This window comes from Alosa alosa, chromosome 6 (genome assembly GCF_017589495.1).
Source record: "Alosa alosa isolate M-15738 ecotype Scorff River chromosome 6, AALO_Geno_1.1, whole genome shotgun sequence".
Lineage (NCBI taxonomy): Eukaryota > Metazoa > Chordata > Actinopteri > Clupeiformes > Clupeidae > Alosa > Alosa alosa.
In genome coordinates this window covers 8,364,046-8,384,328 of record NC_063194.1, presented here as the reverse complement: position 1 = coordinate 8,384,328, position 20,283 = coordinate 8,364,046, and the positions used below count along the sequence as shown (strand labels likewise).

The following is a 20,283-nucleotide window of genomic DNA, read 5'->3' as shown; positions in this document are numbered from 1 at the left end:
AGTGAGGGGTTAAGTGCCTTGCTCAAGGGCACTTCAGCCGTGCCTACTGGTCGGGGTTCGAACCAGCAACCCTCCGGTTACAGGTCCGAAGTGCTAACCAGTAGGCCACGGCTGCCAAAATGACCTGGGCCCTGTCCTGAAATAAACATGTAGCCCTACATTACTCAGACACACCACTGAATGCCTACAACCTCACATTCTTATGCTGAACTGCTGTGTAAAATGACTTATGCAGAACTGTATAATTTGAACTGAAGCGTGCCTCCCTCATGTCAGATTAATAACAGGCCTAGATACTGTTGTAGCCTTATGGCTGTAGAACTGTTAGGCAGGAGTAAGGTTGGTGTAAAATCAATTTAAAAAGCTTGCAGAATCCTTGAAAACACCATCAGAAGTGCAGATGGCACTGAACCTGGCTGGTGTCATGGTAATAGGCAATAGTGGGAATGACAGTATTTAAATGTCCATAAAACATGCTTAAAATAATTTGAAGATAATGATAATACAAAAACTATTTTCCTAAAACCACCTCTTAAAAAGTTAACAAATTGTTGCATTCTTTGTGTCTCATGAAAGAAAGTGTAGGCCAAGAGTAGTCTGCACAGAACGTCCTATTTTGAGGTGTAGGCCTAGAGTGTAGGAACATAACAGTTAGCCTATAGGCTACTTTATACAATATTGAGATATTTGCAGATAGTTATATTCTAATTAAACAAAGAAATAAACATTAGTTTCTACAATACATAATACGGAATCTAATTTTAGGCTACTGTGTACAATATTGCATGAATAAATTGCAGGAGTGCATTATAAATGTCTTGAAGTGTAAGTATGAAAGACGTTTCGCCTGCTTAGTGCTGCCTGGAGCTACTGTGGAGTCAACACCACAGTAAAAGGTCAACACGAAACACTTTCAGTGTGAATATGACATTTCTTGTCAAGCAGACATGATGATGCAGACAGACACTATTTAGCAAGTGCTTCAGACAACCACCTTAAGCTTATCGTGTAGCCTATTGTGGGAATGACAGGTTTCAAATTTGACTTCCCACACAAACAACCTGAAGTTGGCACCCATTATGCTGAAAATATGAATAGGCCTACAATTTTGATTAGTTTGTGCAGGCAAAATAAACATTTGTGCACAAACCGTCTTAAGGATATTAAACTTTAACTTGTTCACCCAGCACCCCATAAACACCTAAATGACTCCAAAATAGTTGGAATCGTTTGCGCACGATTGTGCAAGTAAAATAAACATTTGTGCACAATTGTTTCATGTGTTATTAAGTGTTTTTTTGCTGTCGAGTGATGTAACTCAGCACCCCATTAACACCCAAATGACTCGAAAATGATCATGAATCATTTGTGCTTTGTTTGTGCACGATTGTGCAGGCAAAATAAACATTTGTGCTCAAACCGTCTTAACAATATTTCACATTATAATGGTTAGTGACCTGGGGTCACCCAGCACCCCATCAACATCCAAATGACTCAAAAATGGTTGAAATTATTTGTGCTTCGTTTGTGCAGGCAAAATAAACATTTGTGCATCATTGTTTCTTGTGTTATTAAGCGTTATTTGCTGGCGAGTGACTCCCAAAGTCACTTTGAGTGATGTTCCAAAATGTGGCACAATTTAATGTATGTAATGTAATGTAATAAGTATTTTTTCTAAATTGTAATACCCCATTGTATCTTATACATGTTCTTGTACATTTCCCCTTTACTGACTCCGTGGTGCTCTGAAACTGGGGGGCAAACACGTCGCAGAGGGGACCCGGGGATATCTCAATTGCAAAATTAAACAATATTTCTATCGGGCGCCTATGGACTAGGCTGGGTGATGCCTGATCTGCCGGCGATTTCTTTTTCGATTTCTTAAAATATTGAGCTTGGTCTGGTGAAAGCCAGACTAACCATAGACCTCACAGTTGCAAAATGCAAGGGAACATGAATCAGCCTATTTGAACGAACAATAACGGACAACAGCTTTTCAACTTGGCCCGTTAAAATGTGTATGAACAGTCTAGCTACGGATTTCATGAAGGCCCTTTTGGACATGTCAGTTATTTGCACCTAGATGTAAAACTGCATTTCGTTTTAGACTACTGGTACTCAATTTGTGCATTGACAATACAGTTGAATATCATATGAACTAAAGATGACTAAAATCTTGCATATGTAGAAGACGAAACATTCACAAAAATCCATGGCATGACGTTGAAAACTGCATGGAACAGACATGGATTGTTTTGTTTATTAATAAATAACAATAAAACATTATACCTTCTGCTTTTCCCAAATACAATGTAGCCTACAGGTGTAGGCCTACATGACCTTTCATCAGTCCAGTTGCAATGGATGAACTGTGATGAACTGCCCTACTTGTAATTGTTTAGAGATTTTAAAGGTTTTATAACAATGCTACCATTTTTTTGGCTAGTGCTAGGCCTACAAATCTATTCACCTTTGCAGCGCCAGTAGGCTACTTTCTATGCGGCCCGCACACACACACACACACACATACACACACAGGCATGCCAAACAACACAAACGTTTCAAGAGTGGGGGATGAAGTATAAGATGGAGACAAATTGATTAGTGTGATTTATTTTCGCTGAACGGATGTACAGGACTAAGCGGCGGTATGCGGTAGGCTACAGTAGTTTATTTCTAGAATATGAGATTTGTATGGTTATGCGAAAAAGTTATTCCTAAATAACTACCTGAACCGTGGCACCGAAATTTTAATGGTATGTTGGTCTCAAGGGCCCACATCAACCTAGCCCATAATCACTAATTTGTGATTTGCACCCCCCTCCCCCCCAAAAAAAATAAAATGAAAATGCAATATCATTCTGCTTTTGGGGCCGTTTATACGAGAACGATTGCGAAGGAAGACGACAAAATATTTTATCATAAGTGCCTTTCGTTTACACGGCAACCCCGCCATCAGGACTTGAAGACGCAAAAATCTGAAGACTCCTTCCAGAGTGTAGAGTTTTGAAGACGACCCGGGTTGCATCTCCGTCTAAACGGCTAAACCAAAGATCCTTGATTACCTCTCTGGCTAAACTGTCAAATTAGAATGTCTGCGCGTGACGTACCGGGGTTCTATCACACCACCACCCAGCAGTCTGGAATGCATATCCAATCGAATATTACATAGGCTACTCTTGCGTCTTCATATAAACAAAGATTTCCCCCTGAGAATGCTCGTCTAAACGCGAATAAACAAATGAAGACAAGACGCCACATCTGCGTCTTCTCTTTTCATCGTCACCATATAAACGTAGCCTTAATTAGCCCATTTCACAAGATGGGGCCGCTGTGTAAATCCACTTCCTGTGGAAGAGCACTGTCCCATAGACAGCAAAAGAAAAGTCCGGAAAGACAGAAACAGGAAGACGTTTTACCCATAGACAGTAAAAGAAATGGACGTACAGACTCCGTCATTTTCAATGGGAGGGCACTGAGTCAAATAGAACGATTTTTCAGTTGGTCCCCCCAGTACTGCGCAGACTCACACTTAACTTCGTGACGTTAGCCATCGAACTGAATCTTGTAACTCATATGATAGATACACAGAAATTCTTCTCACACTTCCTTCGCCTTCAAAGTCATCAAAGTTAAACATTTATTTATGTACTATTATTAATATCATCCTCACCAAGTCGTGTTAATGTTGAAGCTACCATACATGATCTTCAAAAACAGTCAACAAAACAAAAAAGTTATAGCCTTGAAGATAATCTTCTTTCCACTTTCCCGACCTACGGTCAATCCATCGAAAACCTCTGTAATGATTAGTGCCATTTTTAAAAAAATTAGGTTTACTTTTTTATTATTATTAGGTTGCCTCTGTGTAATGCTTTACCTTAACATACGGTCGTGTATGCTAGGTTTTGCTTATGAGTTACCGTCATAGACAGTAAGGTGGACTGAGCTTCTTATCCAAACAATACGGTTATCTCCCTACGGCGCGAAAGAGAGATTACGTCAAAGCTAGCTTCCCTCCAACCGAACAAGCTAACCATTCTTCTTACGGGTAACCAACGTTACGGACGAGGTAGTGGAGTCTGTTTTGCCTTTGTAGTGTTTATGTGGATTACACAGAAGCTACAATATCGGCACAGGATATATGTTATATGAAGTTATGGTATTTCAAAAAAATCCTAGAATGAATGGACTTCTATGGGAGTTAGCAGAGAGGTGGTCCCTTCAGCCTACGTCGATTCTTCTACTTCCGGGAATTCGCCTGCCCCCTTGGTTTTACCCTGCCGATTAAGGTATCATCAGAGCCCGTCTATGGAGAGCCTTGGCACTTCCTATTAAGCCTCATTGTATTGACATTGGTTTCAGTTCCATTAGAATTCCACTGGGGGTGATCGCGGGCGAGTGCAGGTTGAATGGGGGTCTATGGAACTAGACGGCTAAATGTATCTCTTTCACCTGCTTGTCGTAGAAGAATCGTAGATTTTATTGTAGGTTATGCAGGTTCAATATAGATTTTAGATCTAAAGTTGAATGAACGAGTACTTATGTCCTTTTCATTTCTTACAGGTTGGGTCGTTGTTGCCCATTTCACGCTAGCATTGTGCTAATGAATGACGTCATTGACATATTTGAAAGGCTTTTTAGAGGACTTACGTGACTTAAAAAAATATAACAATCAACAGTGTGTATTTTCTTTGCCTCTCCTAGCGAATACAACATTCAAATTACTACTCAAAAAATTATATCCAGAGAAAAGTGGATATTGAGGGGTAAAGCTCCATAGACCTCCATGCATTCTGCACTCGCCTGCGAGCGCCCTCAAGTGGAATCTGAGGAGGAACTGCAACCAGTCCAGAAACCGGAAGTAACCAGACAGTGCCAATTCTCTTCCTATTAGACATTCTCTGGTATCATTAACATCAATGAGGCTGGACACCTGGACACTGTGAAATTGGTCTATCGCCCTATCTTCAGTTAAGATGTTCAGAACTGCACCAAATTTAATGTGTATGATTAACCTGTCATTCTCTGGGGGTATGCCAATGTAATGGATGCCAGCTAGCTTAGCTGTGCTTGTGGAACGTTGGTAAACCTCACTCCCCAACGCCTCAAGAGGGCTGCTGGCATGCGAGCCAGTAGCCTGGGCTCAATTGGCTCAATTATTGGCGCGCTCGCCTCCCGATCCGAGGTGCTGCTGTTTCGCGGGTTCGAGTCCGGGCGTGTGCAGGGCTGAATCGCGTAGGTTCAACACAACGCAGGTTACACCAAGTAGAATTTCATTAACACAGATTTAACATGAGAACCATAACCTATGGATCCAGGTTAACTTTAAACAGCCCTCTGAGACTAAAGAAAACTACATACTGTATACTTTATGACATTATTTTTGTTTGATGTGACATTTTCATATTTATATATTTAAAAAGTACATCTAAGAGAAGGGGCCCTACTTTACATGACCAGCAACGTTCACTGAACAGACAATTTCAATAACTGATCAATAACTGATCGAAATGATTCTATTGAAAGGCTGCAGGCCGGAGGTTTGAGACCACTGCTATAAAGGGAAATACACTTTTTCATTCACTGAAGTCAGCATTGAACAGTTCAATCCTGTGGTCTCAAACTCCCAGGCGGCAACACAGTTTCTTGCGGACCCTTGATTGATTTATATTTGAAATTCGGTTCTCATATCAATTTCGATTTGAATTATTTCCCATTTGCTTCTTAAGAATACAACTATTTAACTATCTGTCAAAAACATTTAATTATCTGGCAAAAACTCACGAAAAACAGGAATAACACAAAAGCGACAAGGGTCAGTGACACTTAAGCAACATATACCAGTTCGGGGTTGAATTTTTGGAGTTGGAACCGTGTTGATAGCTCAAACACTCTAGGAGCAGTAGTCGGTACAACAAGTGGGTGAACGGGAATAATATGTTTAAGAAGAACAATGGTGGGCTTGCTTGATCAAGCCCACTAATAAGGAAATAGGCCTGGTCTTTCGTCAACTGACATTGCTGTGTGTGGTTAAGAACATTCTCCTGATAGTCACTTGATGGTCTTTTAGGCCCACACTGTCGACTTTAAGGCAGTGCTGCCACTGTCGACTTCAAGGCACCTAACCCTAACCTTAACCCTAAACTTAACCCTTACCATGACCCTTGACTAACGCTATCAGCGCTGCCTTGAAGTCGATGATGGGGGCCCAAAAGACCATAGATCCTGATGGTCTTTTGTCAACTGACATGAACGTTGCGGTGTCTGGATAAGAACATGCTCCTAACTTTTAAATTAATCATATTTATTTTTTTCTGTCAACCTGGACCCTAAATGACATGGATACAATCACAAATGCTCGACTGAATATTTACTGGGCATAGAGGAAAACTTCAGCATAGGTATTTCCATTTAAGGCAAGCATCGCTCAAGATGACTGGCCGACTTTCAGCAATCAACTGAAACGTGGGACAGTCCTGCTATCTTTGGACGGTCGGAACACTTGACCTTTTATCTTCATATGTTAAGATGCTGCATCATGTTTGTGTGTCTGAATATTGCTAAAAAGGAGAACATGGTGAGAGTTGTGCAAATGAACCTTCTAACAGTCAGTTGGGTTCTCACAGGTCCTTAAAAGTCGTAACAATTTATGAAGAGGGGGGAAATTAAGGCCTTGAAAATGTTTGAAAATAGACATAAAATAGACATACAGTGTAGGTAATTAAAAGTGTTTCAATTTCTATATGTTCTGTTTGAGAAGACAAGAAAACTGCTTTGTCAGCCATCACTGAAACATAGCACAATTTTTAAGCGTTGACACATTCAAGCCTCTTTCTTTTTAAAATGTTGTCTCTGAGTTTCTGTAAAGCTATAAAGTTATTGTAAACAATTTGTAACGAATAATCTTGATAAACCATGTCTTAATCTGTTGGGTCTTTGAATTTGAGGGAATTGGACCTTGGAAATCCTTGAAAAGTCATTGAATTATAAGGTGTGGAACATTGGGTCGGATTAAATCTCTTTGGGGTACGTGGTTCAAACTGATTAATGTTAAAATAACAGACAAAGGGCACAACATTATTCTATCTGAAGGACCACTTTCATTTATTTTTCCTGTATAGCTGAGAGGTTTCTTGAAACCTATAAATAACTGAACTACAACTAGTCATGTTTCTCTTTAAAACACAATGTTATTACATTGAACTAACATATTTTGCCAAAGCAATGAATTCATCCAACATGTAAGATGAAGATTGGTTTAGATGGTGACAACTGATGACAACTATACCCTTACAATTGAAAACAGATATAATTTCACTAAATCAGTGATTTATTACATTGCTTGATACCTTTTTTAACCTTCACACCAACATAATAACTTCCTGCAAACGTAATAATTATTGGGTTATTACATTGGTGGGAAATTATTGCGTTGGTGGGTGCAGACACGTCTTTCAGCACCAAAAGCCAGAAAAGACGGTGATGCAGTCATGAAGCTATAAGTAAAGTAATAGGCAAAGTAATTCCTGAATAACTAAAATGTACTGTTAGGCTGCAGTTTGTGAATATTGTTTGCCCAGAAAAGGCATGTTATTAAGTAAATCAGTCTTAATGCAAATGGCAGATTGGAAAAAAAATGCACAGGTGTGCCCTAAAGCAGCCCACATTTTAAACACAATGTTATAAGCGCTATGGCGGGTCTAGGGCAGTACTGGCCAGCTCACAATTCAACATCAGGATGTAATGAGGATGAAGAGTCAGGGGGGCTCGAGGAGTGAGGAATTATAGGAATAATTTGAATAAAGAGCACTGTATAGTTACTCTAGCTTACAGCACCTCCTTCTCAATTGCCTCGTCTTTTCTTTCAGCATGGAAGTAGCTCATCATGACAATATTAAGATGAAATGATTTAATGATTTCTTATGACATGATTTTCATTCAGTGTGTCTATGTGTGCGTATCTGTCAACCTATAACACATTTGTAATGAAACATAATGTTTAATCATATGATTTCCATGCTTATCTATCATAAATGTCTGTAGAACATTTAACATAGTCATCCACAGTTTTTTGCCTGGTCATCGACATTGAAGAAAGTAATTTAAGGGAACCAACCAGCTTCCAATAAAAAGGACTGGTTGTGTTTTGTCGAGCTCAGAGATCAGAGGCTTCCTTCAAGACTGCAGCAACCTCCAGACTCTCACAAGCCATTCAACCTTCCTGCTGACGAGACAAGCAGCATCATCCACGAGGACCTCCAAGCATCTTTGCAGGTCTGTAGTCAGTGGCTGCTTGCTCTGCTGATTTTTTAAAGGAGAAATCCGGTGATTTTTTAAATAGATCTAGATAGATAGATATATAGATAGATAGATAGATATTCAAGGTCTCAGCATATAAACAACACACACACATTCACTAACAGCAGAAAAAGTAATTAAAAGTATATAATATAAAAACACAACTAAGCAATAAGGACAGTAGAAGATAAAGAATATACTAAATATACTAAAATACAAATTATACTAACACTTAATCTAAATCAATTCTAAAAACAGTATCCACATAGTGGTGATTAATCAATCAAGAGGCGCTTGCAATGACTGAGGCAGGGACTGAGCCTGTGATTCTCTGTGCATAGTAAGTAAGGTAAGGTAAGGTGCTCTGTGTGAGTGAGTGTCACGGTGATAGTACAGATAGTGAAATGGTGATAGTGGTCATGGTGATAATGCAAATGAGTAAGTCCAACAGTGCAAGAATAAAGTCTATATATCTATTTATCTATATATATAACTATTCTCCCTTTGTTGATGTCACCAAGTACGAAAAAGCTAAAGCAGCCAGGCAGCTACAGTGCTACACTCTGGGGGCATGAACATGGGGGCTCATGAACATGCCCCCTGAGTGTAGCTGTATAGCTGCCCGGCTGCTTTAGCTGCTGGTTGCAGCAACTTGAGCTTTTTTCCGTACAGACAGTATTCGGTGACCTCGAGAAACGGAGATCTGTGTGAGAAAAACACTGGATTTCTCCTTTAACTATTTATTTGTTTTTTATTTTATTTATTAAGAACATTTACATATATGTTATTACAGTATTACACAGATTAGCCATGTGACATGTAACCCATATGGCATCAAAGCGAAGTAGTTTGCATACCCCATGCTTGCATGAGCTTTTGGACCGATAAAACTGACTGTTTGAATGTGTTTATGCATGTCTGTTTATGTATCTCTACTGTGGGGTATGTATTGAATGCATGTATATGAATAAAAGGCTATAGGCTAGATAAGGGATGTGACAATGCAACATGAATTGGTTAAAAATCCATACAAATGTGTGAAGATTACAACTAGTTGAGATAAAAAAAAAATGAGAGGAAAAATGAATTACAATGAAAAATGATTTTTGAACAGAATAGGCATAATCTGCTTTTGATTTCACTTGTTCGACTTCAGACGTCAGTATGATGATCTGTAATAATAGTAAAATTGGAGTCAGATTGCTCAAAAGATTATTCTAATTTAAAACAACCTCATCATTTGGGCAGCCTTGGCCCACTGGTTAGCACTCTGGACTTGTAACCGGAGGGTTGCCGGTTCGAGCCCCGACCAGTGGGCTGCGGCTGAAGTGCCCTTGAGCAAGGCACCTAACCTCCCCGAGGCACTGCTCCCCGAGCGCCGCCGTTGTAGCAGGCAGCTCACTGCGCCGGGATTAGTGTGTGCTTCACCTCACTGTGTGTGCTGTTTGTGTTTCACTAATTCACTGATTGGGTTAAATGCAGAGACCAAATTTCCCTCACGGGATCAAAAAAGTATATAAACTTAAAAAAAAAAAATCAGGGAGCTGGATTAGACAGGATACAAGGATACAAGGAAGTTTATTGTCACATGCATATAGTTACTGGAAGTAAGAAATGCAGTGAAATTATGTCTGGTGTCAGCCTATTTGTGCATTAATGGGGGAATATGCATTAACACTATGGCAACGAGTTGAGACCTTGTGTTCTCAGTTTATGTAAATACATTAATATTTTTCATGATTTGTCTGCAGCTTATTCAGTTAAAAACAAATCGTATAAGAAAATTGTATCGTGAACCTCAAATCGTGAGACATCTAACATAGATAGATAGATAAATAGATTTTTTTGATCCCCAAGGGGAAATTCATCCTGACAACTCCACAGCAAAAACAGTGTTTAGACAGCAAAGACCTTAAAATATGTGGTTCACAAGATGCATAATTATGACCGCCACGCAAGCAAAGCGTGAACATATGTAGGTTAGTCAGAGTTTTTTTTGCTGGATTCCCCCCACACACACACACACTCACAGGCGAACACACACACACACACATACAGATGCACACATGTTCACCAAAACAAACACACATGCATACACTCATTTACATCCAAGAGTAGAGGATGGAGTAGATGGAGACAATTGACAACAGTGATTTAATTTTTGAGGAGATCTGCAGGACTGGGCAGCGGTCATATTTTGTACTGTTCTGCGGTACATCTCGTTGTTCTCTGTAGGATTCTGAATTGCTTTTATGGTAAAGCCCTGCACTGAAACCTGCCATTCCCATCCACAAATAAACAGGAAACACATAAAAGAGGGAATTGTTTTACTCTACAATAACATGAAATAATTGTTGTTATGTTTTTCGCAGTCATGATGTCTTCGAGATGGCCTGCATCGATGCTGTTGGCTTCACTGATCTTTCTTTAGGGGATGCCTTCCTGTGCCTTGTCACAGTACCTCAGTCCCTGACGACCACAACCATATCAAGAGATTACCAAAATACTTGTTATATGAATGGCTATCAGTACATGATTTCTGTGCATTACTCTCGAAAGTTGCCATTGACTGTAACAAATGTTCTAACAAAGGAAAGTGCATGAGGGTGCTAAACTCCAATGAATGGCGATGTGACTGTCAAGATGGCTATTATGGAGACACGTGTGAAAATAAACACAACAGTGTCCCAGAAGATTAATGAATTGAGCAGAAATTATCTAATTTGAAACTGTTTTAAAATTAAAAACATTTGCATTAAAATATATTCATTTGGCAGACGTGTTTATCCAAAGCGACTTACGGCAATATCATAACATTTAAGCTTAATATTTAAACATTTTAACATTTAAGATAGATAAGCAATAGAATAACATTTAAGTTACAATGCAGAGGAGACAACTAGAAATCACCACTGCATCTGTCAGTACTAGTACTGGAGGATATGAGTGCCTACACATGAGTTAAAGTATGGTAGGAGGAGGAGAAGTGGTAGAAAAGGGAGGTATGAGGAGGGAGAGAGAAAAGTGGAGAGGAAGGATGAGAGGGAAGAGTGTGGTTTGAAGATAGAAAGGGATGATTAAAATAATTTAATAACTTGGGAAATTGTTTTTTAATATCATGAGCAAGATTCTAAGATCCAAGTCAGCCCAATGCTCCTGCACACAAGTCACTTTTCTCTTTCCCTGTCATTGTTGGGATTGTTGTTATAGTTCCATCATGTGATCTGATGCATTTTTTGTTGGTAGGACGATATCTGTCTAAAATAATTTTCTGAATTATTACTTTCTAAATTAAACTTTCTGAGAAGAGACAAGAGTGTGTCCGAGTTTATAACTTATTATATTTGCAAATTGCATACTATATTTTCAGTTTCAGTATAGCTTCTGGGCCTTCTGAGGGTGCACTCATCTGGGATTATATAAACCCATGACTAGAATCATTAGAATCATTAGAATCATTCATTGTCATTGTACAGAGGACAATTAAATGCAGTTTGCATATTGCAAATGCAGAACCAGAAGTGCAAAAAAGCCATAGAGAATAGTGCAGTGTAGACAGTATACAAATAAGAAAGTGGTATGGTTTACAGTATATTAAATATAAATATGTGCAAAGTATTAGCAGTAGCCTTATAAGAGCAGAATAGATGTAGATATGCAGTAGCAGTAATATAACATTATAAGAGTAGTAAAAATAATATTTGCAGTGTATTAACATAATATACAAAAAACAGAATATGGATATTCAGTTTGACTGTATAGATATGTAGCCTACAGTATGTGCAGTGTAGTAACAGTAATATTAAAAGAGTAGTAAAAAATAAGTGTATGTGCAGTATGAACAGTATAAAGAGCAGTAGAATATAGCTAGTGTAACTATGTACATTTTATAAAAATAGAATATCATGGATGAATTGTCGGGGTGTTGAGGGGCAGAACGTTTGCCTCCTTGTTGTCCCTGTCAACAGAAAACATTCGTAAAAAAGTCCTGTTGGTAAACAGGCTAATTCCCCCAATTTGAGGGTGCTGAATTCAAACATTTTGTTTACCAAGCTGAATTTTGAACTTGAGCTTGGTAATTAGCAAATTTACATAGGTCTCCATAACCCATTGCAGCTGCATAGAAAGTAGAAAGTTGAACTAGGCCTACATAATATCTCGGTAACACTTTAGAGTAAGGGTATGATTTATCATGACTTCATGCATTAGTTCATGCATGATTTCCTCATGAGTCATGTATTAATTCATATAGGCAAGTTACATGGAGAAATCTCGTAACATTTTCACATCTCATTTTCTACTGTATTGTCTATGGAGGTCCATGGTAATATGCTAATTAGTGGTCTTAAAACTCAGAATTCAGCTTGGTAAAACAATATTCTGATTCAGCACCCCAAAGATAAGAAGGATGGTTTACTGACTTTTCCTCAAATTTGCCATCAGAAGTTCTCTTCTGTGAAGCTTTCTCTAATGGCAGCACTAGATTACAAATCAAGAAGTCATCAGGTTGTAATGCATATTTTTAAAATATAGGCGTTTTATAAATTTCTGATGGATTTGGCGGACAACTTAGCCTGCTGCGTCCATTAAATCAGTCGAATGTACACCTCTGCGGCCATTATCCCTTTTTTGTAGAGGCCTATTGCTTAAGTGTAGCTTTTATTACCATATTTTTAATGTATTGTTTGCAGGTCTTTCTCTGGCTACTACAAGGGCAAGAAAAGGTTTTTCCCTCGGGGACCCATGCCAGCAGAAAAAACGAAACATTTCAAACCTTTCGACATAGCCTTTTTCCTAATGCCAGCAAAAGTGGAATTTACACCAACGATGGATGAAGAATTGGAGTTTATGCAAGTTGGCATGGGCAAAAGAACAGTAACTGTCCATTCCGATTTAACACATGATCAGGTATAATGCTAAAACAAGTGCATTGTCTTATTTTTAATCTAAATCAAGAAATGTAATACTTGATTTTCTTTAATGACAACATGAGTAAACTTGAAGACTGTTGGCTTCTCCTCAAGGCTGCAGGTATCATCAGCAGTCTACATTGTTGCAGATGTCATTATAAAAAATATATACTGCTCAAAAATATTAAGGGAACACTTAATCATACACTGGATCGGTACTCTGACACTGTTTGGTTCTGAGCACAAGTAAAACTTTTGAGGCGAGTGTTTTATTTTGCAAGGACTGTCAGACATTATGTGAATGTAGTTAGAGAATTGAGAAAAGGGTGGAAGGTTTCAAAAACGTGTTTTAACAATTGGGGAAAACTGTAAGTGTGAGCAGTATATATAAGCAATGGAACATCATTCCCTATATGTATCAGCACAATTATTTTGCAACAGGTGGGAATGGGAGGAGGAGGACCACTGCCATCCCAGAGGCCGATGGCTACAAAGGGGAAATCCTGAGAAGTGTGTCAGGTAAGGGGGTAAGCTTACATGGGGGTATCTACATAGTCCCTCTAAACAGGATGAGTTGGATGTCACACATGCCCCTGAGTTTTCAAACAATGCAAAGGCTACCTGCAAGATCTGTAGGACTGAGATGCCTCTTCAAATGCTGGCTTTACACAGCCAAGACTGTGGCCTGTCTGTATCTGAGATAGAGGTTAGTTATTTTTGTTATAGTAGGGAATTGTATTTTTGACATTTTACATTTGATTTGTGCAACATTTTTACCTTTCTACCTGTTGATCCCAATTAATTTTACATATAGAAAGAGGATGTGGTGTTTTTTGAAAAAACAGATGCCACAACTACCTTTGACAACTGTAGCCCACAGGTAGCCTGTTTAAACAAGATTATCAATCAAATTAATGTTGTAGCTACAGTATGTCCCAAAGTGTCTTGAGCACAAAACTCTTATTTCCTGTCTGTACATATACAAATGAGGTCAGGTGCCCAATATGCTGCAATACCTTTCCAGCTGCAGATCTAAAGGCACATGCCAGCGATTGTGGCCAAAGGTATTTGCTATATGCCTTGCAAAATGTTTTGAGGTGTCTTGTTAACCTTTTAATTTAGCTTTTTTTAGTCATTTATCAAACCTGTTTTGATTTCATAATTTGGAAGAATTAAATTCAGTGTCATTCAGTCCGACAGGAGGAGTCATTGAAAAGTTAGTATTTATTTTTCTATTTTGGTGAAGGGGGGGGGGTAGTGGTGGTATTATTTGCATGCAAAAACACAAAAAAATCTGTATTTCCTCTTTAGTCTTGACGACATTATCCAAACAATAGCAGTAATTAACATGGACAAATCCTTTGAGCTAACGGTGTCAAGACAGAACCTGATAAGAGAATGTCTGACTAAATGTGTCAAACGATGTTTGATGCAGTAGCCTATTCAACATCCTAGAGTTTCCACTATTTTCAGCAATTACCTTAGAGTAATCATTCTCTCATTACGAATAGCTCTATTATAATTAGCTATTTTTTCTTTTAGAATGGCACGGTGAACCTGTAACTTAGTTTTCCTCCATGTTCTCTCAGCTTTTCTACAGGATCTTTTTAGGTCATGGATATGCTATGTTTGCTACAGGGCCTTTTTTTAGTCTTTAAGGGTGCCACTCTGTCAAGCAGGACACCTAGTTCACTATTGAAAGCCTCGGCCATTTGGAATGGCTTCCAGCCTAATGATCTCCCACTAGTGCACAAATCAAAACAAAAGGATAATACAGCAAAAAGAGTTTTATTTCAAATGACAATACACAGTGGCATGGGAAATAATATGTAATAAAGTATGATAACAACTCATCACGAAAATTAAATTTATATATATAAAAAAAAACATCCACGACCTCTCATGATATACACTACAGACGTATAATCTGGAATGGAAATCCAAGTATGGGCAGGGATCTTTTAAAAACATATAGATCAAAGTTGAATGAGCCCTGATGTCCCATTGAAGGCATCTTGCGTTTCATCCAGAGCAGCCTCTGCATCCACAATGTGTACATTCGATGATGCGTCCCTGAAAGAGAATAGAAACAAACTGACACAACTACTCTGCCCAAAAGTTGCAATGACCTAAAATCACAAACAGGTTTAAAACACGCTTACCACTTCGAGTTTGCTTTTGGGAACTCTGCAAATACAGTTGGTTCCGAAGTTGGTGTCCCGTGTCTGAATACATCTCAAACAGCACAGGTTTTCATAACCTTGTTTCTTCCATTTTGCGATGAGGTTTTTGTCCGCATAGCCCTCCTTTATGCAATAATCGTACAGCTCTAGGACAATAATATTAAGAATAATTACACATGTTTCTAAGAAATATGCACGATATAACGTTACGTTACGTACGTTGAATGTGCTTGATAGAAAGTATAACTTACCTCTACTGATAGCCTTTCTTTTATAAAACAGGTCAAAAATGTACCGACTGCGCTGGTGGTGCAATCTGAATATTGGCCAGAGGGATTCAACTTTACGTTTGCCTTCATGAGGTTCTGTTTCAGCTGCAAATGAAAACAGTAATATAAATCGACAATGCTCAATATAACCAGTTAGCTTGCTAGCTATTGATTTCGAAATTAGCCTACCCACTGTTTACTTGTTGGCTAACCGAGAACGCATCGTTACTCACACGTTAAGTCGTCTTACCTTCTCTCATTTTTTGATCGAGCTCATCCAAAGTGGGTTCGATTAACTCCCAACCGTCTGGAGGAGGCTTTCTGCTCCTCTTCACTTTTGGCATTATTGTAATTTTATTCTAAAAAGCACTTCAATTTGCAAGAGTGTTCAGTCTGCTACAGGCACAGACAGTAAAAGATAGGCTACTACAGGGCCTTCTCCTGCGTCACATCAGATTTGCGTCAAATATTTTGGGACCTTTCTCTCCTAGTGTCTCAGAAAATACGTCACAGTATTTCAAGAAGTAAATTCTGAAAATACACATGTCATATATACAATATAATTTGATATGTAGTGTATATTTTGATATATATATATATATTTTTAAATAACCATCACTTATTTTTTGTCAGGATTTATTTAACATCTCTTTCTTCTGGCACTGGTATATTGCATCAGTTTAGACGTCTTTTTGAGTGCCTGAATAAAACCATACGTTTAAAACAATTTATATGCCCTTTTCTGAAGTAATTTTCCACGTGTATTGCAATATCTGGATTTAACTTAAAAATACAAAGACAGAACTAAGATATTGTAAACGTATGGTTGTAGTGTGCCATTATTTTCGCAAGGAGAACAGATAGGTAGCTTCACTCAATGATCATGCTCTCATCGGAGTGTAGTACTACTGTCTATGGTAGTGACCAGATTGCGATTAGCTTGCAACATACTATTTTGAGCGTTTTGGAAGGTGTTTTTCGTTGACGTGTTTCATAAAAACGGTTGTCAAAGTATAGTACTTCATAATGCCGAAAGGAGGTAAGGGAGGATATGTTATATTTGCACATAACGTTACTGTTACAGTGTTTTATCCATTTTTATAACATAGGTGGCTACCTCGAGCATAACAAACTGCTTATGTGGACAGCATAAGTAGTGGCCCAGTTCTTGTCATATAAAAAATATTTATGTATTTTAGTATTGGATTGCTTTTATTTAACACCTTTCTTAAGATATCTGATTAATTGAATGTAGACCTTACTATACGTTTGTTAGTGTGTCAGGATGTTGTCAGGCTCATGATAGCCTCACCAGATGTCATGTCACCAACTGCATCTGTTTTTAAGCCATTTCAGTTGGTAAAGATATCCTTTTGATGGGTCTTAAATAATGTTATTTCAGGAAAGAAAGGTGGCCATAAAGGTCGTATGAGGACGTACACAAGTCCTGAGGAGATTGATGCTCAGATGAAAGCAGAAAAAGAACGAAAGAAGGTTGACATTTATATATGATAAATATGTCAGTGATAATTGTATATTTGATATGTAGCCTACACTAATACTTGTCCCAATGTGTAGCGAGAAGAAGAAGAAGGGGCATCAAATGATAACTTGGCAGAGGAGAAGCTCCAGGGGTCTGGCTCTGATGACAGTGAAGATGAAGGTAGTCAGGTTAGTTGGGCTACATTTTCATAAGCAATTTTGTTTTGTTTTGAGTTTGATAGCTGTTGTTAACCTTCTAATAATTTCTGATTGTAGAAAAAAAGGGGGTTAGAGGGTTTAATAGAAATCGAGAACCCCAATCGTGTGGCACAGAAAACGAAGAAGGTGACTGACATAGAGCTTGAAGGGCCACGACAGCTTTCAAGAAGAGAGAGGTAACCTAACAGTGTCCATGGCAGTACTTATTAAATACAGTCATTGTCATGTTTTAATGTCGAAGACAGTTTATTGTTGTGCTAATGTCATGATACTCACTGAAATTTCCTTCTTCATTGTTTTTAGGGAAGAAATAGAGAAGCAGCAAGCCAAAGAGAGGTATATGAAAATGCATTTAGCGGGAAAGACGGATCAAGCAAAAGCAGATCTTGCTCGGCTTGCGATCATTCGGAAACAGCGGGAGGAAGCTGCACGGAAAAAAGAGGAGGAGAAGAAAGGTGAGTCTCATAGGTACAATAGGCAGCTTTCAAAAGACACATCACTGGCATGGTGTGAGTGACAAGTGACACTCCAAGCAACCCAGACTGTCTGTAGTGTCTGCAGTTTTCCCGAGAATATACATTCACTGATTATCAAAGACATTTCAAAGTAAAGTAACTAGTGCTTAATCGAAAACTCCATGTCTTTTATATGTTAGGGGTTTAGTTACAGAGGTGTATGTGTTAAATAACTTGGGACAGTTAAAAATGAAGTTTACAGGATCTTTATGGCCTATACATTAATGAATAAAAAATAAATAGCAACTTGTGCACCAAAAACAGTTCCTGCCTATAATTTCTTGTGCTTGACATTTTGAGCATTTTTTTCCTTTTTGCATTGACTCCAACAAATAGTGTTTGGGGTGTGTGTCCTTAGTTTAGTTTTCTATGCATTAAGCATGTCATAGTCGTCAATAGCATGTGCTCTGGCTACTAATGTGTGTCAGGATGTATATATAATACAAAATGTGCATAATTTTCCGTTTATTATTTTAAAGACTCATTCCAGCAAAAATCAACTCTTTTAACATGTCCATTATGTGTTTTGATGTGTCACAATACATACCACAAACAAAATAAGCAGTAAACACCATTTTTAAGTATTTTTGGTGTTAGATGTGGGCAGTGTTAGATGTGGCAGTGTAGTTGATATTTCAGAATAACGAATCAGATTAGCCCATTGTTGTCATTTCTGAGGCTACATCTATGGTGTTAATCTTGTCAGTTTATGCCATGTCCAATGAACAAGCAGCATACAAGCATCTCTTAAATTGAAGAAGTCTACAAAGGTTTCACTCAATTCAGTCAGTGAATAACTATTGTAGAAGACTGACCTTAAGATTTTGCTGAAGTGCTTGATAAAAGTCTATAGCAACCTTTGCTATGCTTGATAGACTGTTGCAATAACAGTGCAGCGGTGGTTGAAACACTCCACAAACACAAGGAAAACCAAGCAAAATATATTTGTATAACTAATAATCAGCTAGGTGGGAGACATGTCCTTTTACAACCCATTGATTTGATTCCTACACTTGCCATTCACTAGGCTATTTTGATGTGGTGTGAAAAAGATGACATCACATGCAAAACATCTATAGTCTCGTTTACAGATACATTCTGCTGGTTTTCCTCTTCAGTTATAGTATTCAGTTATAAATAAAATGCCTTTCTTCTCCATTTGTCTTGCAGCCAAAGAAGCAGCAGCTGCAGCAGCAAGAGGAATGAATTCTTTATCCCTAAAATAATGATAAATGAACAGACCAATGGTCATGCACTTATGGACTGATGCTGAATCTGCATTACCTGATCTTGACTATTTTTAAAGAAAAGCAAGGATATCCACTGTAGTATATGAATGTAAAATATTGAAAGATAATGGAAAGAAAAGAACCAAAAGCGTTTGTTACAGACATCTACCTTTCAGTTACTACACTTTTACTATGGTTGCTAACATGATGCATCTATATACCCTGTTTCATTGAAACACAACATAAATATTACAGCTTTTGGTGTATTTGAACCAGAAGCCACTTTGCCTGTATACCAGATTAATCTAATTACTACTTATATTGAGGAAATCATGGTGGAATTTATTGTTGACGCCCTATGGAATGTTGAACGCTTAAGAACTATGTTGGCTATGTCAATGGTACAAATATTGAAGTGATTGGGGTAAATAAATGTTGCTCAGAGTTTTAATGAGTTTGTGATTCCATGACATCTGTTCATAAAGTAAATGAACAGTTGCTAAAGATTTTTACGATCAGAGACATTTTGTTTGGTCTTAATCGGTAGATAGCTGGGGCAAGATTTTTTGCACTTTTTGCAATGGTTCCTTGATTGAACAACTGTGTGCAACTATAGCCATGTTCACATTACCAGGCTAAAGTGACTCAAATCAGATGTTTTCCCCTTGTGACAGACTGTGTGACTGTACCAAATCTGATCTTTTCCAATCAGATTTGAGTCACTTGTAGGCATTTCTTGTAGGTTTTCAGGATGACAACTCTGTAATCATTTCTCTCTATTCATTGTAATTCATCTCTGTTATAGACAAACTCAGAAGTCTTTTCTAGAAAAGGTATTTCTTATTTCCTTGAAGTACAGTGTAACATCACTCAAGGGAGCTTGTTTGTGCACTTGGGGCAAACCCAATTAGCAGGGTCAAAGTTTGAACTATAGGCCTAGTTGTTTGGAATGCAGCATTATTGTTGCTGGTGACACGTATGACTCCTGTCCTGAGTGTGTGGCCTTTTGGAAGATAGGTTCTGTTTAGAGTTAAATGCAGGTCACTTGTACTTCACATGCGAACTGTCTATATGGGCAAATTGGAACTAAGAAAAAAAGTCAAAAGAATGAGGGTTCTAATGTGAATAGCTATGTGCAAGAGGCATTTAGTTTTTTCTTGTTGGTGGTGGAATTT

At 38.2% G+C, this 20,283-nt stretch overlaps 2 protein-coding genes across 2 annotated transcripts; one reads left to right on the top strand and one right to left on the bottom strand.

Annotated features, from left to right (window-relative positions):
- Positions 1-14,983: 14,983 nt before the first annotated feature.
- Positions 14,984-16,121, bottom strand: bud31 (BUD31 homolog). Its single transcript, XM_048246359.1, has 4 exons — positions 15,914-16,121; positions 15,646-15,768; positions 15,374-15,540; positions 14,984-15,284 (listed from the first exon to the last, which is right to left on the bottom strand). Exons 1-4 carry the CDS (start codon positions 16,005-16,007, stop codon positions 15,234-15,236), a joined length of 435 nt encoding a protein of 144 aa, XP_048102316.1. The 5' UTR covers positions 16,008-16,121; the 3' UTR covers positions 14,984-15,233.
- A 434-nt stretch (positions 16,122-16,555) lies between these two features.
- Positions 16,556-19,559, top strand: pdap1b (pdgfa associated protein 1b). Its single transcript, XM_048244807.1, has 6 exons — positions 16,556-16,702; positions 17,066-17,157; positions 17,242-17,334; positions 17,422-17,540; positions 17,668-17,819; positions 19,050-19,559. The coding sequence occupies exons 1-6, from the start codon at positions 16,690-16,692 to the stop codon at positions 19,103-19,105; spliced, it is 525 nt and encodes a 174-aa protein (XP_048100764.1). The 5' UTR covers positions 16,556-16,689; the 3' UTR covers positions 19,106-19,559.
- Positions 19,560-20,283: the final 724 nt, after the last annotated feature.

Excerpts from the sequence above, each read along its gene's own strand:
- bud31 (XM_048246359.1), bottom strand. The coding sequence starts at position 16,007 with ATGCCAAAAGTGAAGAGGAGCAGAAAGCCTCCTCCAGACGGTTGGGAG. Across the intron at positions 15,541-15,645 it reads AAGAAAGGCTATCAGTAGAG|AGCTGTACGATTATTGCATA; the intron begins GTAAGTTATACT and ends TTATTGTCCTAG. Across the intron at positions 15,285-15,373 it reads CCAAAAGCAAACTCGAAGTG|GGACGCATCATCGAATGTAC; the intron begins GTAAGCGTGTTT and ends ATTCTCTTTCAG.
- pdap1b (XM_048244807.1), top strand. Across the intron at positions 17,158-17,241 it reads CAGAAAAAGAACGAAAGAAG|CGAGAAGAAGAAGAAGGGGC; the intron begins GTTGACATTTAT and ends CCCAATGTGTAG. Across the intron at positions 17,541-17,667 it reads CAGCTTTCAAGAAGAGAGAG|GGAAGAAATAGAGAAGCAGC; the intron begins GTAACCTAACAG and ends CATTGTTTTTAG.